The 20,165-nt window shown below is 35.9% G+C and overlaps 1 protein-coding gene across 1 annotated transcript; it reads left to right on the top strand.

The window, feature by feature from the left end:
* Positions 1–391: 391 nt before the first annotated feature.
* Positions 392–16,627, top strand: LOC106068893 (uncharacterized). Its single transcript, XM_056011415.1, has 9 exons — positions 392–533; positions 6,379–6,459; positions 6,941–7,122; positions 7,523–7,736; positions 9,106–9,396; positions 10,213–10,327; positions 11,237–11,267; positions 12,463–12,499; positions 15,131–16,627. The coding sequence occupies exons 2-9, from the start codon at positions 6,420–6,422 to the stop codon at positions 15,766–15,768; spliced, it is 1,548 nt and encodes a 515-aa protein (XP_055867390.1). The 5' UTR covers positions 392–533; positions 6,379–6,419; the 3' UTR covers positions 15,769–16,627.
* The last annotated feature ends 3,538 nt before the right edge of the window (positions 16,628–20,165 follow it).

Below are 20,165 nucleotides of genomic sequence, written 5' to 3'. Positions count from 1 at the left end.
AGCATGGGATAGATTGCCTGAGTCAGCCAAGATAACTAATGACTTGGCAGAATTTAAACCATTGATTGACATGAATGACTAGATTGACTTAGGAACACGCGTAGAACGTAATCAACTTCTTTTTGAAGTATGTATGTATTTATGTATTTTGAAAGATGAGGCAAAAATAGTAACCTTGATATACTTATGTAGTGTCACTATTCTTTTGGTCCCTAGACACAAACTGACGAAATTCACAGCCATGAAACTATTTATAAATTATACTAACTAGGCCTAATATATATATATATATATGTATCTTATCAATGAACAGGTCCGAACATGCCCTGAAGATAACTTGAAATAGAATTAGTCATTAAGAAATTTCCGATATTATTTGGTTCAGACAACCTTCAAACATCGACACACCTACAGCCGGGTCAAAAACACTAGTGTTAGGTGAATGTAAAATAAGACACATATTTAATTAAACTTTCAAACTTAGACTTTATTACTAAATTTAAATCGAATTTAGTGACTCCAGGGTTTGAAAGGTAAGAATTGTTTTTTTTTTATATTTTGTTTTAAATTTCTCTCAGTTTTTATCCAGTTAGTTTTTTGTTTTTTTTAAATACAAGTAAAAGAAATGTAAAGTTCCCCTTTTAGATCTTGCGATTTGTAGGGCAAATGATGTTAAGGTTATCTGTTGGTTTTGGCCAATGGTTAACGAGCAGGGTGTCATGTGGCCAACACAACGTGCAAAACAATTGTGTAAATCTGAATAAAAACGTCACTGTCATGGTACATTAAGTAATCGGAGAATTTTATAAAAGGCAGCACATGCATTGTCGGGGTGGGGGAGGTGGCTTAAACGAAGAGGGTCATCTTTTTTTTTCTCGCCTTCTTATGATTGTCATTATTCCGTTTTGTCAGTTTTCTTTTTCTTTTTTTTTTGTATCATAAAAATGCAGTCAGAAATCGTTATAGTTGCTATTTTTTGATAATGTCGCAAATAGCCCATAGCCTAAGATAAAATATATGTTTATTTTTTTTTTAATTATCTTCAAAAATAAGGCCACTATTAAGGAATGCCTAATTTCCAGTTGCCTCATTTTCCACCTTGTCAAAAAGTGTCAAATTTGCCGGTGCTTAAATTGCCGGTCTACTTAATATCAAAATTATTAGTATGTGTAAGGAAAGGTGGGGTAGCTTATTAGATTAATAAAAGAAATCAAAAAACACATTCAGTCGGAAATTTACAGAGACATCTTTAGCAGTGCGCGATTCCCTGAGCCAGAGTCATAACAGTCATATATTTTGGCCGATATGCTGACTGACATATGATTTTCTTTCATGCGTCCTCTTTCCACCCCTAAAGAGCGACTCTGTGAGAAATATCAGACCCTCGGCGTGGATATTTTCATTTCGTATTTGGGCCTATTTTATTGGTTGACAAAATGTTACTTTGTAAAGCTGTACGTTTGATTTTGAAAGAGGTTGTATCGCAATGAGATATATCGAATGATCTAAACTCAAGAAAACACGAAGAAACTAGAACCGGCACAAAATAGAATACATGTTATAGGTTTCATTAAAAATATCAAATTGTTGGTAAAAGAAATGACAAAAGTCATTTCTCTTTAAATGAGGCTTACGAAAAATATTTAATATAAAACATAGGTCTATATGTATAAGACCTCGTTCAGTCGTGAAGCGACTATGGATCATCTCATGGTAATGAGATAAACGCACCGAATCTTTGGCCTCAAGATTACGAAGACGCCAGGCTTTAGAAGTATCCCCAAGATCCAGCCCGGAACAGGCATCCCTCCAGTGGTCCTCCCGTACACGTTGGGCCACCTCGCTGGCCTTCCGGCATAATGCGTTGAACTCCCTGCGGCATTCGGGGGTCCCCTTCCTTGGTGCTCTGCGCCTCGCCCGTTTCCTGGCCCTGACTATTCGATCTAATTCTCGGGACCAGGCTGGTCTATGCCGTATGCCGGATAGGTCCGCGGGATATACTTCCTAGCCGCACCCAAAATCGCTGCAGTGATTTCGCCGTATTTAGTATCGACTGTTTCTTCCTCCACCGCGATACACGACAGGGCGGAGTCGACAGCCGCCCCGTACGCTGGCCAGTCAGCCTTGGTGTAGCTCCATTTTTGGGCCGTTTTGTGGCTACACCCCTGGCCTCTGAGAGGACAATAGTAATTTCTATGGGTCTATGATCGCTTCAAACATCCTCAAGCACAATAATTGTGGTTTTCCCCTCTAGGTCTGCGGAGATAAGAGTTAAATCGGGTCTCGACAGAGACCCGTTGCCAGTGTGTAGGAGGGTTGGCGGACTATGTTTATTCTGTAGGCAGAATAAGTTCGTAGTGTTGAGGATTTCTTGGACTTTTTGGCCTGAGGAGTCGGTTGCGTCATACCCCATGCAGGAGACATGGCATTGAGGTCCCCAGCGAATAGTTTTAGTTAGAATGTTCTTATTGCCGAGGTTAATGGCAAGTTCATGTTTTGGCGGATTGTAACAATTAATGACCGTAAGTTTTCTAACAGCTTTGAATATATCAAGCGAGATGGCGTCGGTACGCCCGTTTTGAGGGCCAGGATTTTGTGAAAGTGTCATGCCGTTTCTTACATATGTAACCTTCGCTAATTTGTCGTGGTTCGACAGGTTCCGCCGGATCGGAACGAGTAGTAGAGGATTTTTCGTTGTCGGGCCTGCCGCCCACTACCTGCGCGACGGAACCTGTTCGGGTCTGCTCGTACCCGGGTTTTCTGGTTTGATGTGTATTATTCATGTTTGCATAGAAGTCGAAGACCGTTGGCGGCCTTAGTTACTGCCGATTAGAAAGTAGTGTACGCAGGGCCTGCAAGAGGGTCCGGGTCTTTAGGGTGCGGGAAGTCCGCACCACTGGTCACCACCTCCGTATGGCAAGAGCTCGCTTACAGGAGGAGTGGTTGTGTGAGGATTGCTCGATATCCCCAGTATCGAAACTGCTTATTGGGAAGCGCGTTCCTCTACTACCTCACAGGGGACGGGCTAGATAGAGCCTAGCTCGTGGACGCCAACCAGTCCGCCCGACGCAGCCCGCTAAGGCCGCGCCAGTCAGTCCAGTCTTTGCCCAAAGAGAGACCCGCGAATCAGCCGAGTTCCAGGAGAACCCGACCAACCCTCGAGTTGGTGTCCAGCGCTATCCGCTTTTCGGAGATCCTGTTAGGTCTCTTACTCACCGTTGCTCCGGGGCCCCACAGGGGGGGGGGGCTGGACATAACCCCTTTGATTTCTTTTTACACTTCCCTGTTGCTCATTCATCAGCGGCAAGCAATCAGTACCCTTGGCCACTCCTATAAGAGCAGGAGTGTTCACCCGGCGACCACGATGAGGTGGTACTGGAACGCCGAGCGCCAACACACCAGTTCCCTCCTCTCCTCGCAGTTGATGTATCCAAAGGAACGACAAGTGCCATTATAGTTTGGCGTCAGCGGCGTCGCAGGTTCTGTCAGGGTGTATCTGAAAATAAATATAGGTATTTGTTCTATATTTTGATTTATTTAGGTAAGGGCTGTGTGGTGAGACAAGTTGCCTTTAGTTGTAAAGCATTAAATAGTAACATTTGTACAAGGCTAACATTTATATGCATGCAACTTCACTAGATGTTCTTTTTTTTTTTTTGCCATTGTTTACAATACACTCGAGACCGCTTGACCCCAATGTGTATCCTTAAAATTCACTACGTAACTTTTACGACCAAGTGTACATCTACCTGTGATCTCCTTTAAGTGGGAGTGTGTGCCCCCCATCCCCTTTTAAAAGTACGACCCCCTCCCTTTTCCACAAGCAGCGGGCGATTTGCGATTACGCAAATTGTGTAATCATCAATTTAAAAAACTCACCAGTCAACATAAGGGCTTGGTGATGGAAGGAAGCAATGAGCGGAGAATCATCTTTACCTCCCCTCCCCTGAATCTTGCGTTGATCCTCGTAATTCTTTGCAAAAGACATTTATACAGTTTGGGATCAGCGGCGTCACTGGCTTTGTCAGAGTGTAGACTTGTGTGCTGCAAACTGCATAAGGGTTGCCGGCTCAATATTTTTCCTGAGGGTTAGCCTTCGAAGCTTTTTCCATGTTTGGATTAAGTTGCAAGGCTGCAGAGGTTTAAATTCAGTTTTCAATCAACTAGGTGGGTGGCAAGCCAAGACTCTAATGAGCTCTTCATGCTTGAAGCATACTGGTTTAGGCACCAGTTTCTCACTTTAGCCCCTTCTCCTGTTAGTGAAAATATTTCCGCGGAACATATATTTGAGCCAGACGTGAAAGATCAAAAGATACAATGGAGACTACTCTTTGTGAAAACTTTTATAATGATACTTACTTTAATGAATTTATAAATATTTAATGTTTGAGGGTCTACTCTATAGAACAACTAATTCCTATATAAAACAAAATATCCGTAGCAATGGATAGAAATACTGAAAAACATTTCTAATGTGTTTGGTGATTCCTGCAATACATATTAATTGTTTTTTTTAATTGGTTTCAATTTGAATTTTATTATTTTTTGTAACTTTAAATTATATTTACACTCTTTAACACTACAGTTAAAATAGTTTTAAAAATATATCGACGAATTTGCAAAAAAATATTGCAAGTCAAGCTAGGGGTCTACCGAAAACCAGAAAACATGGCAAAGGGTCTACAAAACAAAAAAAAAGTTTGGGAACCACTGTTCTAGAATTTTAGAATCTACATATTTAATTTCCACAAAGGCCGTCAAGTCGCAATAGGTTCGTGAAATATTATCTTATCTTATATATTACATTCAAATAAATAGTAAACACTGCAATCATCATTAATGTTCTGGAATCGAAGACAATGCCATTAAGTATATCTACATTTCAGATCATGTCACATTTGATTCGTGAAATATTATCTTATCTTATATATTACATTCAAATAAATAGTAAACACTGCACTCATCATTAATCTTCTGGAATCGAAGACAATGCCATTAAGTATATCTACATTTCAGATCTAATCTAGAAAAATATAAGACTAGAAAATGTCACTATATCTATTTGAATAAAGTTTATTGATACATCTAATATCTAGATTATTCCATATAAATGTGGAAAAAATATAGAAAAGTAAGGCTCAGACTGAGTAGATCTACTATTTAACATTGGATATAATTATAGATCTACTGTTCAACGTTAAGCCCTAATTTACACTCATTTCTAAGCAATTAGAGGAGGTGGATTTACACACAGTGTGTCTTCTCTAAATTTGCGAAAACAAAAACCAACCTCTCTTTATAATCTTGTCACTGAGAATTTCAAACAAATTACAAATAAAAACACATAGACATTATTTTCCTGTATAATAATAATAATAATAATAAGGCTTTTCTTCGAGTCCGAAGATTAGTGAGGAATGCAGTAATTGCCGTGGCTGCGCAGCCCCATCTGTTATTTACATATTTTGCATAATTCAACATATTATTTCTGTCTAGAAAAAAGGTTAGGCCTACTATAATCATAGAGTTGTTATATGACTTTTTCTTTCAGAAAAAATAAAAATTATGTCTATTTATATTGAGTTACAAATATAAATTTATATTTAACTAACACGGTACGTCAATCATAATGTAACAATGCGATTTCTTTTATATTTCATAAGCATATAATATTTAGCATTATTTTGGGCCGAAGTCTATCAAGCCAAGGAGAAATCAAGTATAAGCAATATGAGAAAACACGAATCCTTAACTCAAAAAACATTAAGAAGCTTGAACAGACAATTACACTTAAAACACTGAACCATTACCTTCAAATACAAAAACATAATATAATTAAAGATAAAAACAAATTTCTCGTTCCATAAGATGGGACAAATTAGTAAAAATGCTCCTTCTTCACTAGTGCTATTAGAAAATGGAATGGGTTTACTACTTTAAAGTATCAACTTGATCATAGAATGCGTGAGGTAGATATGGTGGTAGCAATTATTTCATGGGACTAAACCCAAAATACATACACACATACATACATACATAAATACATACATGCATACATACATGCATACATACATAGATACATAAATACATACATACACAAACACTCACATACATACATACATACATACACACACATAAACAAATACATGCATACATACATACATACATACACACACATAAACAAATACATACATACATACATACATACATACATACATACATACATACATGCATGTACATTGATAGATAAATAGGTTATTCGATTGATTGATATGTAAATAGATACATAGATAGTTGATATAAAACCTAATTAAACATATTCTTACCAGGTCTTACCTATATATTAATATTTTCCATGTTTCGATTAACAATGTACAGTGAAACAAGCTTGCTGTAAGATTTACCGAACCAGCTCAAGGATGGGGATGGCTTTATTCTTCGTCTTGGTTGTTTTCACCGGTAAGAAGTACACGTTAATGTTTCTAGCTGTGACAACAAACCCACAACATAAAAACATAATACTGTAAAGTTCCCCTTTCAGATCTTGTGGTCTATAGGGCAGTTGATGTAAAGATTTTATTGGATCTTCTCTCATGTAAACAAGGTAAACACGGCCCATATCGCTCAACTTATAATCCTTTCATAGAGTTGGTCAACATTTTTTAAGGTCTTAAGTTTGTTTTAGGGCTACTACGCATACACTACGGTCCCAGTTAGCACCCAAGGAACATTTATGACAAGTTTTATCAAGATTGGTCAAACGGTTTTGATTTCTATTCGTAACACACACACATACATACATACACACATACATACATACATACATACGCCTTACATTCTACTTTTTAGTATAAGATAGATAGATAGATAGATACATAACTTAGATTTTTTATAGAAAGTATATTGTTATAAAAATAATGAAACGAACTTCTGTTTTCAGGTGTGTCATCTGAGATACGCGTCAAGCTTTTTGAGAATCACATGACAAATCTCTGCAAATGCTATGGTTTAAATTCCCCACGTTTTTTCCTACAAGCTGAAGTTTATGTTTCCGGGAATGCACCCCTATCTGTCATCGGATTTGAAATAATGAATGGAGATTTGTCTTCAGGCTATATTGACGCAAGTTCATTTGTTTGATTTTGCTTCGTGTTTGTAATTTTGTGTACAGTGTTGTCTTCCTTTAACCATTAGTCGTCGCAGAGACATGTAGCAGTCAGTCAGATGCAAACTGTGAGGCATGACAAAAATATATTTGCTTATGTCTTTATTTACTCCTCCCTCTGTTTACATGAGCTAGACATGTACCGGGTATTTAAAACTTACTTTGTACAACCTAAGGCCATGTCCCTCACATATTTTCTAATATGTAGTATTTAATTTCCATTCAACTACATAAGAATGTTATAGTTATTATTAGCTATAATTAATTAATAGCTTTTGCTATTGATATAGTGCAGAATTTTAGTACGAATTGCCCCCTAGGCATGATTTGTTAACACAAACTTTTTTATCTATTCAGTTGTGTTCTGTATCTTTGGAAGAGAAATTGTTCAATGACTCCAGAGAACCTTGTTATGTGCAGCTCACCAATGATTCCAGGAAGATAAACTTCGTGTTCAACCAAACTCTTCGTTCGAAATACAGCAATGCATTCGTTAGAGCCTGGGCAATTGTCTTTGATGCTGGTAAACATGTCAGCAATAGAATTCAATTACCAACACATTGTAGCTCAGGTAAGGCATTTTTGTTTGCTTCGTATGTTCCTTTTAAATTAAAGATTAGTACATCCTAGTCCAAACATTCCACTGGATGTCGAAGGATAGCGGTGGCCAGGATTCAAACCCAGGAACATCGAGGCAACAGTCCAAACTACATCCCTTACCATCCATTTTACTTAACCTTTTCAATATTTTCTTACACCAGTTTATGATTTTTGTGAAAAAGATTTGTAGCCCCATGACGAATCATAAAAAAATTAATATTTCGGCCTATAGATTTTCAGCTGTTTTGAAAATATAAATAAATAAAAGCTTTTATATACCGCTACGTTCATGCTTATAGCATGCTCAGAACGCTATAGTCTAATCTCATTTATAAACCAGTGAGGGGAGGGGGTATCTGGGAGAAGGTTTAACCATGCTGCCTTTAGGCGCTCATTTTGTTAGTTGATTTATTATGTATTTATTTATTTTATTTAACTCTCACCTGATGCACTTACTGAGTCGCGGTGTGACAGCTTGCGTGCATCAATGACCTTTAGAGCTACAGCGGCAGGAACCAATCATAACTGGGAGGTACTACCAAGCCAGAAATTTCTTTTTTAAAAGGTGCAAGATAAAAAGTGCATCACCCTCTCCTAGGACTTAGGCTAAAAGCCATTCCATGTAAAAAAAACAGTGCCATCGAAACCATAGTTAAAACACAAATACTAAACATTGTTGGAGGCGAGAGTAGAGCTTCACAAAGTAGGCTTATACAGTTATGCAAGTCGAACTTATACTGTAAGGCTGACCACTCTACTTAAACCAATGAAAAAGAAACACTTCCTTATTCAGAAGGCAGCATTTAACTTGGGAACATGGAATGTCCTCGTACTTTACTAGAACCGGGTAGATGTGCACAAGTTGCTCAGATAATGGTTTACAACAAACTTCAAGTCTTGGGACTTTGTGCAATGTACAACTTTTGGAGAAATAAGACTGCAAACAGAAGAAATTATTCTCTTATCTGGAAAAGAAAAATAATATCTCCATGAAAAGAGAGTAACACCGCTCTTTAAATACCAAGGAAGCATCTCATAGTCTGCAAGAATAGGATAAAGTTTACTACATACATTTATGTCCAGATAAAAATAAAAAGTTCACATTATTGCGTGCTATGCTCCCACAAAACTTGTAATGGATACCATAACTATGTGGTATGTGTGGTCTAGAGGTTTAAGCCACCTTGGTAATTAAATATTTTGTTTTATATCAAACAAGGGAAATACATTTTACATTATTGAGAGATATAGTAGTAATTGCACATTTTCCCCATGTATAAGATTTGTTTTTTTTTAAAAGGACTTTTTATATTTTGTTTGTTTAAAATGTCTGTTCACAGATAATATCACTTACAATGTATGGATCAACAAGAAATATATAAACTTGACAGACTGTAACATAGAGATTAACAACGATACCATTGTGATTTTTTACAGCGTCAGTTCGCCATCAAATATATCATACGAATGCCATGTTCTAGACGGAGACAATGTCACCAAACTAAAGGAAAACATAGAGACATTGATCGACTTAACACTTGCGTCTAACAACACTGAACGAACTGTAACTTTAAGGTTTCGTGTTTGTCATGGTGACCAAAGAACTATCACGTGTTCTCTCTTTTCAAAAGGTATGTTTAAATATCAATGTACCAGTATCTTCTATTGAGGCTCAAACACTTTAAACTATCCAGGGCCGACCTTAGATAATAGGAGGCCTTAGTTCAAATAAATATGGCCCTAAATGAGTAAAGGAAAAAAAATGGTTTTATTTCTTTAAAACCTAGTGTACTCTAACAATACAATTGGGCACAAGTTTCGCTATTTCTTCTCTAAAAAATTGTTTTCAGTTCAATCAAAATGTTTACATATGAGAGATATGTCTGTAAATGTAAAGCTCCTTCCCCTTAGTAAGGCTTATTGTATTTTTGAAAAGTAATTTAGTGTGTTATTATAAAACTTATATCAACTTTCTGTGTGAAACACCGTCTTATCTGTAGTTTGTTGTTTGGACAGAATGTCATTGACATTGTTATCTGTTGATCGTGGACAGAGGTTTACACTGAGATGTTCTTAAAGCCTTTCAGTGTACATTTCTCAACCATATAGCGAACTTAGTTTCCGTAATGTTTATGAGTAAAATAAATTATGTAAACCCTGTATACCCCGCACAGTTGCTCTGTCTTTATTTGAAATTGCATAACCCGCGGGTTATTCACAATCATTGTAATAAGAGTCGAATTATTCTAAAAATATTTATATTTTCTGTGTGCAATGAGAATGTGCCGGTTTGAACCATCTTCTCTACGCGAATCACCACCGCGACATCAGTTTCACCAAGTTATCAATGGGCTTGAAATAACAGTGGCCTATCACCGCAGTTTTGAGAGAGTTAAGAAACGCATAATTATCTTGTAGCTAAACATGAGAAAACTATTTCATTGCAGATACTGAGATGCCTTCCAGTAATGATACGTCAGTAATGATTGACGTAGCCATGGCTATAATGTTCATTTTATCTGGGAGTCTTATATTGTATTGCCTTTGGAAAAAAATTTTGAAGTAGGTTTTTTTTTTTTTTTAATCAATGTACTTTAAAGTATATCTCTTCGATGTAATTTTAAAATAGAGTTCCACAGCTGCTACATATATTGGCTCCTTAATTATAGATTAAAAATTGTATTTGTGATTTAGGCTTAAACACACGCACACACACACATACACACACACATATATATCTATATATAGAGAGAGAATAAGCGAATTTAATTTCTTATGAATTTCTTATGAATTAGAAGATGATCGGCCGCACACTAGGCTTTAGTAGGATGGGCCTGTTACAGTGGTGATTAGGCTATAGAACAACAAGACGACTTAATGATCATGAGTGTCCTCTCAGCTTCTAGGCGTAGAAGACGCCCTAAAAAAAAAAAAAAAAAAAAAACTAGATCTAGATAACACTTGTTTAACTAAATAACTTTAATTTCCAAGGGGGACAATTCTGTTTATTCTCTTATTTTGAGTGGGTTCCAATGCCGCATGTTAGTTTGCCTTTGCGGAAGACTTGCGTTAGAATGTAATGGTCTTTATATCTGCAAAAAAGACTTATCTTAGCAAACGAAAGCCAGGATACCTGTTATTATTTCAATTGCGCACGGCGTTTTATAGTTTTAATAGTCCAAGGAATAATTGCAATAAATTAATGTTTCATACTGGGTGTATTCGATTTTGATTTTCTTTGACTCGACGGCAATGTCGTGAGTGCGAAGATTAAGAGTGAGAGTATGGCTGCGCCAAATTGTTGGAACATTCCTATTTCTCACATCTCATGCAAGCAAGTCATTGTCCGCGAAATATCTATTTTAGTTTTCTTTTTTTTTTTAAATACTTTAATATTTAACAGCTGTGATAACGTATATGAACATTTTAATAAAAAAATATTTGAGCCTTTTTTTATATTTATAATTTCAGAAAGGGAAAAGGAAAAAATGTTACAACTACGGTAAGTTCAAAGTTATTTTTAAAATATGTATTGTGAGTTACCTATTTTGTCAATGGCATATATAATCAAACACAATTGAAGAACATAGATTTAACTGTCAACACATAAGCTTTTACTACGAATGCAAAATTTATTCTTAGAAAATAAAAAAAAATCACTAAAACATAGCAACTTCGACTTGATACTGGCTCTATCTGGATCTTAAGGGAGACTAAATCAGAATTCTTTCCGTAGTCTAATCTACCACTGATCCCAACTTCCCTCAGCAGCCTCAACTCCTCTTGGTATCTATCCTCGTACTCCCCTTTCCCCGTGGAGAGTGGCGTGTTTTTGTTGAGGCCCTATGTTCCATGGGCAACTCAAAGGAATGATGATGATGATAATATCCCATTTCTATGAGATGATCCTGTGTCACTTCGCAACCAATTAGATACCATGGTATATTCGACCTATGACATTAAGATGCCAACAAAGTCGTGTGTTGCTTCTAACAGTGGCCCAGCGATGATTAATCGCATGGCATGGCATCATGCCCTTTGCTTGGATTTATCATTGGTTATTTTATCATTGGTTATTTTATCATGCCACCTTATTTTCTACTGCCATCCAAGCTGGAAATTATTGAGATTATTTTCTTGTCAAGAGTAGGTCGACCATGTTTCACTAGCAGAGGTCTGATAGAATAGGGCTTTAGTATTCTTAGTCATCAAAATATTGTCCCGCACTTTTGGTTGCTGCCGTGACATGGTGTCCATTCACTTAGCTTTTCTTTCGACGGGTGTCCTGACCAAGAAGCGCATCAAATTGTCAAGCCAAAGTAACAGGAATGGTTAAATATTTTCAGGGGGTGGCTGTCAATTATCATTCAAGGTGCCAAACTTGTATTTTGAGCTAGTATTTTGTTTTGCTGTGATTTATATTTTAGCTAACCTTCTGACATGCAGCAGATAGTCTGTCAATTAGCGAATAACGCTAAGTAGCAGATTCAGAAAAATAAAAAAGTAAAGTCATCATAGTATACCAGTTCCATTATCTCCTTCAACTTCACCTATCCCATAGTCTGTAGGACCGTTTGGGCACCACACAAGATTTGTCGACCATCTTTCTCCATTTCTGTCTTTTTTCAATGAATATTGCAAATCTGAAAACATCGAAAATTTGAAGTATATTTATTATTTGTTGATACTCTATCCAGGATTTCAACTCTGAAAATGATATATTTCTGGACAAGAGTAAGTATTATAGTTGTTACATATTTTAAACCTAAATTAAAATTATTAATCAGTGTAATTAATAGAAGCATTTAATTTAATGTTGCCCATTTATTAAAAGTAAGCTTCCCTTTCAGACCTTGTGGTCTATAGGGCAGATGGTATTAAGGTCATCTGTATCTGTGACCTACGGGTAACGATCTATCTAGTTAGTATGTTTTAGAAAATAATCCGTATAGATTTAGTTCTTTTATTTCTAAGAGGAGTATAAGAATGAACTAAATTAATTATTAATAATGGTAAGTAAAAAATGTAATTTCTGTGGTGCTATTACATCTAAAAACGGCTACAACAAGAAAAAATTAGCATTTCACTCCTACAGAAATAAAAGTATTAAGTTTAAACGAAAAAATAAACACTCAATTAAAAGGGAAGAAATCACATGTAATAAAATAACCTGATCAATGTACGTTTTTTTATATTCTTGTTTTATAAATTGCAGACGTGTAAATAAATAAAACCCTACCAACACTCATTTTGTTAACCTATTCATGCATTCTGGTACATAAGTTGTCTTATTTTTGTTGTGTCTGGTTCTGAGTCAAAAGATTAGACGTTGATATTGTCGGGATAGCTTTTAATACGCATCATCTTTCTTGTGATTTGGATAGAGCTTGTCCATTTCCCATTTATTTTATTTACTACTAGTCGACCGGCGGCGTAGCATACGCCGCGATTTTACAGGGCCGGCCTTACGCCACTGCAACCTATGTCACCGCAGTGTTAATCTAAATATACTTTAATATGATCACAAATTACGTAAACACCCTATTTTCCAACTCTCTCCATATCCATCCCTTCCGGCTTCCACCTTTTTAATCCCACTTCCATTCAATATCCCAATTCGCACCATTTTCATTCACACCACGCTCGGCTACGACCGTAACACAGAAAAATTAGAGAGTGATCTTTCCTTTACTCCTTACTAATCGATTAAACTTTTGAGGAAAGAAGAGAATTACATATATAGATTAGTTTCTTTATTTCTTCTGGGTAGAGTGCAGAGTTTACTTGTGAGTTTGTTCTCCCACTCTTGGCAAGTGTGTCTACCTTCTCATTTATTTCTAGTTCTTTATGTGCTTGTATCCATTCTACAACATGTTTTTTCTCACTGTTAACAAAACAATAAACAACAAATTAACATAAAAAAGGAAGCTTTAGAAACAAAATGACAGTAATACAGTTCTTGGAGTCACCTATGATCCAGGAAAAACCAAAGAGATAAAACAGAATAAAGGCATCCAGAGACTATCTCGTATGAAAAAAAATTAGCTGGCACAGATTGGGGGAGCAAATCACAACATCCTAAAAAAGACCTATATATATTATATATATTATTAGGGTTAAAATTCCATTATAGTATATATCGTGGGGGCCGAGTGTTAAAAAAAAAAGCAATTGAGAATTTTGGAATTCTAAGGACGCTCCTGAGTCCACCTAATTCTAATAAATACCTGACATTAATTTGGATAACTGCTTGGTCGTGCGGTTTGCACGCTGGACTGTCGTTCGGATTTATCGATGGTCCCGGGTTCAAACCCTGCCCGCTCCCAGCCCCCGTCGTCCTACGGGAGGTTTGGACTAGGAAGTAATTATCTTTAACTCTGAAGGAACATCCGATACATAAAACATTTTACAAACAAGTAAAGGTCGTTGTATTCGTTAACCGTCGGCCATAGAAACAGATGACCCTCACATCATCTGCTTAGGTAATGTAAGATATGAAAGGGGAGTTTTTAAACTAGGTCGTAGTTGTCTTGCGGCTTAACCTTCGGTATTTCTTTTTGTTTTTTAACTTAGTCGTTCTGTGGGTCTTCTATTCAGTGGTTGAGTAGTGCTGTAACTTAAACTATAGAATATCAAGCCATCTAGAGAAGAAACGTATTGAAAACGCTTTACAAAAACATGAGTCGTGAGCTGTGGAGGTTGATGAGTAGACCGGATGAGGGGCGGAAACTTAATCGTGCGGAGCAGGCCGTTCTTGCCCAATTCTGAGTGGGTCACTGTCTCATTGGTACTTACTTCTGACAATTTCTAGAAAACTTCGACACACGAGGTCGTCACTGCGATTATGAGATAATAAACCATATTCCTTACCATTATCGCGTCTTGCATGAAAGGCGATTGGAAATAGAATATGAGAGAGACATCTGGTCCGTGTGTGACAACTGGTCTGTCCTTGTACGGGTACAAGGTGACCTTAAAACTCACTTCTCTAAGAGAGTAATCTCAGCATGATTTTCCGCTAAAAGGGTTTCTAATTTAAAAAAAAAATAAAAACATGGTTTAAAAAAAAAAGCTGTACTACTTTGTCAGGGCTGAAACGGCGAGGATAATAGTATATTTTTTCAGTGTTGGCAGGAAACTATTAGGTATTGGATGAGCTGAACGTTATCGTCACAGCTGAGCGGAAAATTTAAAATGAACTACCCAATGACTTATGGTTGGCACGCATTTTATTTAATATAAGTATTTGTGTACATATATTTTTTTTTCTTTTAATAAAATATACATTGTATTAAGGTTTAGCATTCACAAGTATATTTCTTATATATGTACTTAAAGGTTTGCTCTGTTATCTATTTGTACTAGAAACACAAGAGGAGCTTATTGAAACCAAGAGTTGCAGTGTCCTTTTGACTGGGAAAGTGGGAACTGGAAAGAGCTCAACTGGCAACACCATACTAGGTCGCGAAGTCTTTAAAACAAGCTCAAGTACAGATATCTCACCCTGTATAGTAGAGAAAGAGTCAGTTATGTACGGTAACATAGAAATGACTGTTGTAGATGGGCCTAGCGTTGACCCAGCAGTAAGTAATGATTCGAAAAAATTACAAGAACTATTTCAACGTTTTGATGAATCCTTGCAGCTTGTCCCGAATGGATTTGACGCCATTTTGTTTGTCCTTCGTTACGGTAGCAAGTTTACGGCAGAAGATGTAAATACATTTGAAATCTTAAAAGGGGCACTTGGAAATGATGTATTAAAGAAAAATGGCATACTCGTCCTTACACTTGGGGATAATTTCCTTTTGGACCATCTGAATGAGAATTACGTTGTTGAGTGGTGTTGTAAACAAGAAGGAAGGTTTAGAGATTTTTTTGAGGAATGTAACAGAAGAGTAGTCTTGTTCAATAATAAAAGTAATGAGGATGAAATGTGGGGGTGTCACAAACTTCAAAGTTTGGTGTTAGAATTATCTACAAATATTACGAAGTGTAGTTACTAGAATCTTGGAGGAGGCGTTTACTAAATCGTATTTAGATTTTCCGGCATACAAAGATCGTAAGGGGAACAATTGTTGCTTTCTCTGAAAACAGCTCGTCTCTTTGTTGGTCAATAACATTTTCTTTCTACTCTTAGCCACATAAACAATTCATTTTTTTTATTGTCTGCGTATCGCAAATCCAGTTTTTAAAAGGAACTAAAAAAAAACAAAAAAACAAGCAAAATACAAAAAAAAATTTTTAACAAAAAATATCTCAGGCAATATTTCCTCCCTTAAAACTAAATCTATCAATTATGTAGCAGTTATTTCCCTTATTGGATAACAAACGAAATAATAAATACCAATAATTAATTATATAACAGTTGAATGTTCATTCATTCATGTTTAGTTAGGTACTATAAATAATTGCTTAAAGTATCGACTTGATCGGATAATGTGTGTGGGGAAAATAGCGTTAACAATTATTTAAGGGGGCTAAACCCTATTAAATTAACTTAACCCAAAAAGTAAGCAGACAGCTGCAGAGTGAATACATAAACAATGTAATATCTAAAGACAACAACAAAAACCTATGGTCATACATTAAGTCTAAGAAAATGGAAACAACAGGCGTAGCGCCATTAAAAGATGAACATAACATAATACATAATGATAATGAAACTAAAGCAAACATTCTAAACAAATACTTTGCATCAGCATTCTCAGCCCCAGGAGACAAAGACATATTACTGAATTTGAACCAAGTAGACAACATAGAAGATATAGTAGTACAAGAAAATGGAATTCAAAAACTATTAGCCAACACCAAACCAAATAAAGCTTCTGGACCTGATGGTATTCCAGCTAGATTAATCAAAGAACTAAGTAATGAGGTAGCCCCAGTGTTCAAAATACTCTTTCAGGCTTCACTTAACCAGGGCAGAGTACCAAAGGACTGGAAAGAAGCTAATGTCACCCCCCTATTTAAAAAAGGAAAAAAATCTGACCCAGGAAACTACAGACCAGTATCACTTACCAGCATCACATGTAAAATCCTAGAACACATAATATGTAGCAACATCATAAACCACTTAGACAAACATAATGTCCTCACACCATACCAACATGGCTTTAGGAAATATAGATCATGTGAAACACAACTAATAGGACTAATTGATGATTTTTCAAAAGGTTTAGATAATAGTGAACAAATAGATGCTATCTTACTAGATTTTTCTAAGGCTTTTGACAAAGTTCACCACCATAGTTTGCTTAAAAAATTAAAATATTTCGGCATTAATGGTCCACTGCATCAGTGGATTAAAGACTTTCTGATAGGGAGAGAACAAACTGTAATAATAAATGGCTCTAAATCAACACCGATAACAGTAAACTCAGGTGTACCTCAAGGAACAGTCTTGGGTCCACTACTATTTTTAATTTACATAAATGATTTACCAAATTGCATTACTTCAGGAACAAAAGTCAGATTATTTGCAGACGATTGCATAATATATAGAACAATAAAAACAACACAAGACACAGATATTTTACAAAGAGAATTAGATGAATTACAGAAATGGGAATCAAATTGGAGCATGTCTTTCCACCCAGAAAAATGTCAGTTGTTAAGAGTAACAAAAAAACTAAAACAAATTAATTCCACTTATCTTATTCATGGCAAACCAGTAACACAGACTAAAAACGCAAAATACCTAGGTGTTATAATAAATGAAAAACTGTCATGGAATCCACATATTGATGAAACTACAAAAAAATCAAACAAAGCATTAGGATTTATTAAAAGAAATTTCTATAAATCAAATAAGAACATAAAACTAAAATGTTATTTAACCTTGGTTAGGCCAATAATAGAATATGCATCCTCTGTTTGGGACCCCTCAACTCAAGAAAACATTAAGAAACTAGAACAGACACAAAATAGAGCAGTGCGATTCATAACAAACGAATATTCACATTTGACTAGAGTAACACCTTTAGTAAAATCACTAAATTTAGAAAGCCTTCAGGACAGAAGGCTCAAAAGTAAAGTAGCAATAATACATAAAACACTGAACCATAATCTTCAAATACAAAAACAAAATTTAATAAAATACTCTGAAAGACACAAAGATAAAGGCACATTCCTCGTCCCATATGCTAGGACAAATTTGTACAAATACTCCTTCTTCCCTAGTGCTATTAGAGCATGGAATGGGTTGCCTGAGCTAGCCAGGAAAACCAGTGACTTGGCAGAATTTAAGTCATTGGTCAATATGCATGACTAAATGCATGACGCGTAGGACGTAATCATCTTCTTTTTTGAAGTAACGTCTGTATTATATAAGATAAGATAAATTAGCCAAATCAGTGAAAACTGAAGGATTAACCTCCCTTGTTGATATCATACAAAATAATATAAATTACTAGTAATAAATTGACTGATTGTCTACGCCAATGTATACTTTTGCAAAGTTTGAATTTATTTGATATCTTACAGGCAGTCAGAGTGAGTTGACATTAGGTTTGTTAAAACGAAATAGATAGATAGAAAGCGGATTATTAAAGGACATTTTTACCTAGTATTGCAGCTTATTTCGATACCCTAAGATATATATATATATAAACATGGACATAGTTTTCTTTTGTTTTCTTGTTATTTTTATTACAGACTAATGCAAAGAGCTCACAACTAAATTGCGCAAAAGACTTGATATTTTTTTACACGTAGACCGATAAATCGGGAATACCTATTCAAAAGGTTAAGTTGGTGGAAATGTGAGGCCCCCCTCAGCACATTGATAGCAACGCCTCTGTTCGAAACTGAGGTATCGGGGGCTCACTCAATGCCACACTCATCATTAACTTTTCCACTTAAATGAATGGGGTGGGTAGAAAATATTCTATCGATTTTCAAAAACCGTCGTAGTCTGACGTGGACTAATGATAAGTTCAATATAGATAACAGTTTATTGATGAATTACCCAAGCTTTGCTTATATTTTACGTAAATCTGTTAAAGATTAAATCTAGATTGTAAATCAATAAATAATAAAACAATAATATCTATAATCGAGCTGACGGTCCCAAAGTACGTATTCGACACCTGACTTTATTATATATTTTTGTTAAGTTTCTTTTGTTTTTATATTTAATTTTATTTTATATAGGCTATTGTCTTTTTCAGAAATGTAATTTTATGTTTTTTTTTCTTGTTAGCATTTAGCTAGTAATAGTGTATTTTAACTCTTTTTTTTAACCTATTTATAAAAAAATCTCTCATTAAATTCCTCTTTTCAGTTTCTTTATGTTACATCTTATCTCCCCAACATTTGCCCTTATTGCTTTTTCTTCTTTTTTACTCGACTACAGTGACCTTTTTTTTTTATTAAAGAACGTCAAATGGATCTTAAAATCAAAGCGTAAACAAAGAGAAGACTACTATGAATCACCTTTCCCACCTCTCCCTATTGAAGATTCTCACTATTAAAGGCCTAAATTAAAAAATGTCAAGCAAGCTAAACTGAAACTTATTGCAGAGGCGTACTGAGGAAGGGGGGGGGAGAGAGCTAGGGGGGAACGATGCTCAGGGTGCCATCTTCAAGGGGGTGTTCAGCCACACGCATATAGGCGCTTCAAAAATTAAAATTATTGTAAATATTTTAGTTAGGTAATACATTCTAAGGTTATTTAGATTATTTTATGACTAAATACTTTTGATATATGAGCCTATATTTCTATTTCATGTTTATTGAAAATGGGAAGAAGAGGCGCGCCAATAAAGTACCTTTCCCCGTTGCACAAGTATTGCTCGCTGCGCCTAATTACCAATGAGATTGCTATTTTTAGTATTTTTTTTTACCAGTAGCTATTTATAGTTTGTCCGCCAAAGATGAAAACATCATACAAAAAAAGTAAACCGATATATAAATACGAAATAACTGCAAGAACGAGCGTGTGTGTGTGAGCTAACTTATTCAAGTTTGCATGGGATTGAAATGGGCTTGTTCTCAATATAGAACTGAGGTGCTAAACAATAGTCTAACTCTAAGGTCACTTGCACATTACAGAGTTGAAGCCGAATCGATAAAAGTAAATGTAACCTCTAGGTTTCACACCGGACTGCATTAAAGAGTTCGAATCTAGTTCTCATTTGTATTTTTTTTTTTTGGGGGGGGGGGGGGTAGATGAATCTTGTGTCCGTACGACTGAAAGCCGGCTAGTGTGATCCTATCCATTCAGTCCCTTAGCCCAACGAGTCCAATACGGCCCTGCATATAAAAATCTTTAATTCTGAAGGAATATTCCAAACGTGTAAGATACATAGAATATATATATATGTACACGGCTGTTTCTAAGCGCGCCGTAGCAACGCGATGTTAACGTCCCCATACCCGTCTCCACACTTTAAGTCGTACC

This window comes from Biomphalaria glabrata, chromosome 14 (assembly GCF_947242115.1).
Source record: "Biomphalaria glabrata chromosome 14, xgBioGlab47.1, whole genome shotgun sequence".
NCBI lineage: Eukaryota > Metazoa > Mollusca > Gastropoda > Planorbidae > Biomphalaria > Biomphalaria glabrata.
Note: the sequence above shows the minus strand (reverse complement) of the source record. Positions and strands in the feature narration are given on the sequence as shown.

What these genes read in the sequence shown, in the direction of transcription:
- LOC106068893 (XM_056011415.1), top strand. Translation starts at nt 6,420, where the DNA reads ATGGGGATGGCTTTATTCTTCGTCTTGGTTGTTTTCACCG. An exon ending in ACCAACACATTGTAGCTCAG is followed by an intron (nt 7,737 to 9,105) that starts GTAAGGCATTTT and finishes GTCTGTTCACAG; the next exon opens with ATAATATCACTTACAATGTA. An exon ending in GTGTTCTCTCTTTTCAAAAG is followed by an intron (nt 9,397 to 10,212) that starts GTATGTTTAAAT and finishes ATTTCATTGCAG; the next exon opens with ATACTGAGATGCCTTCCAGT.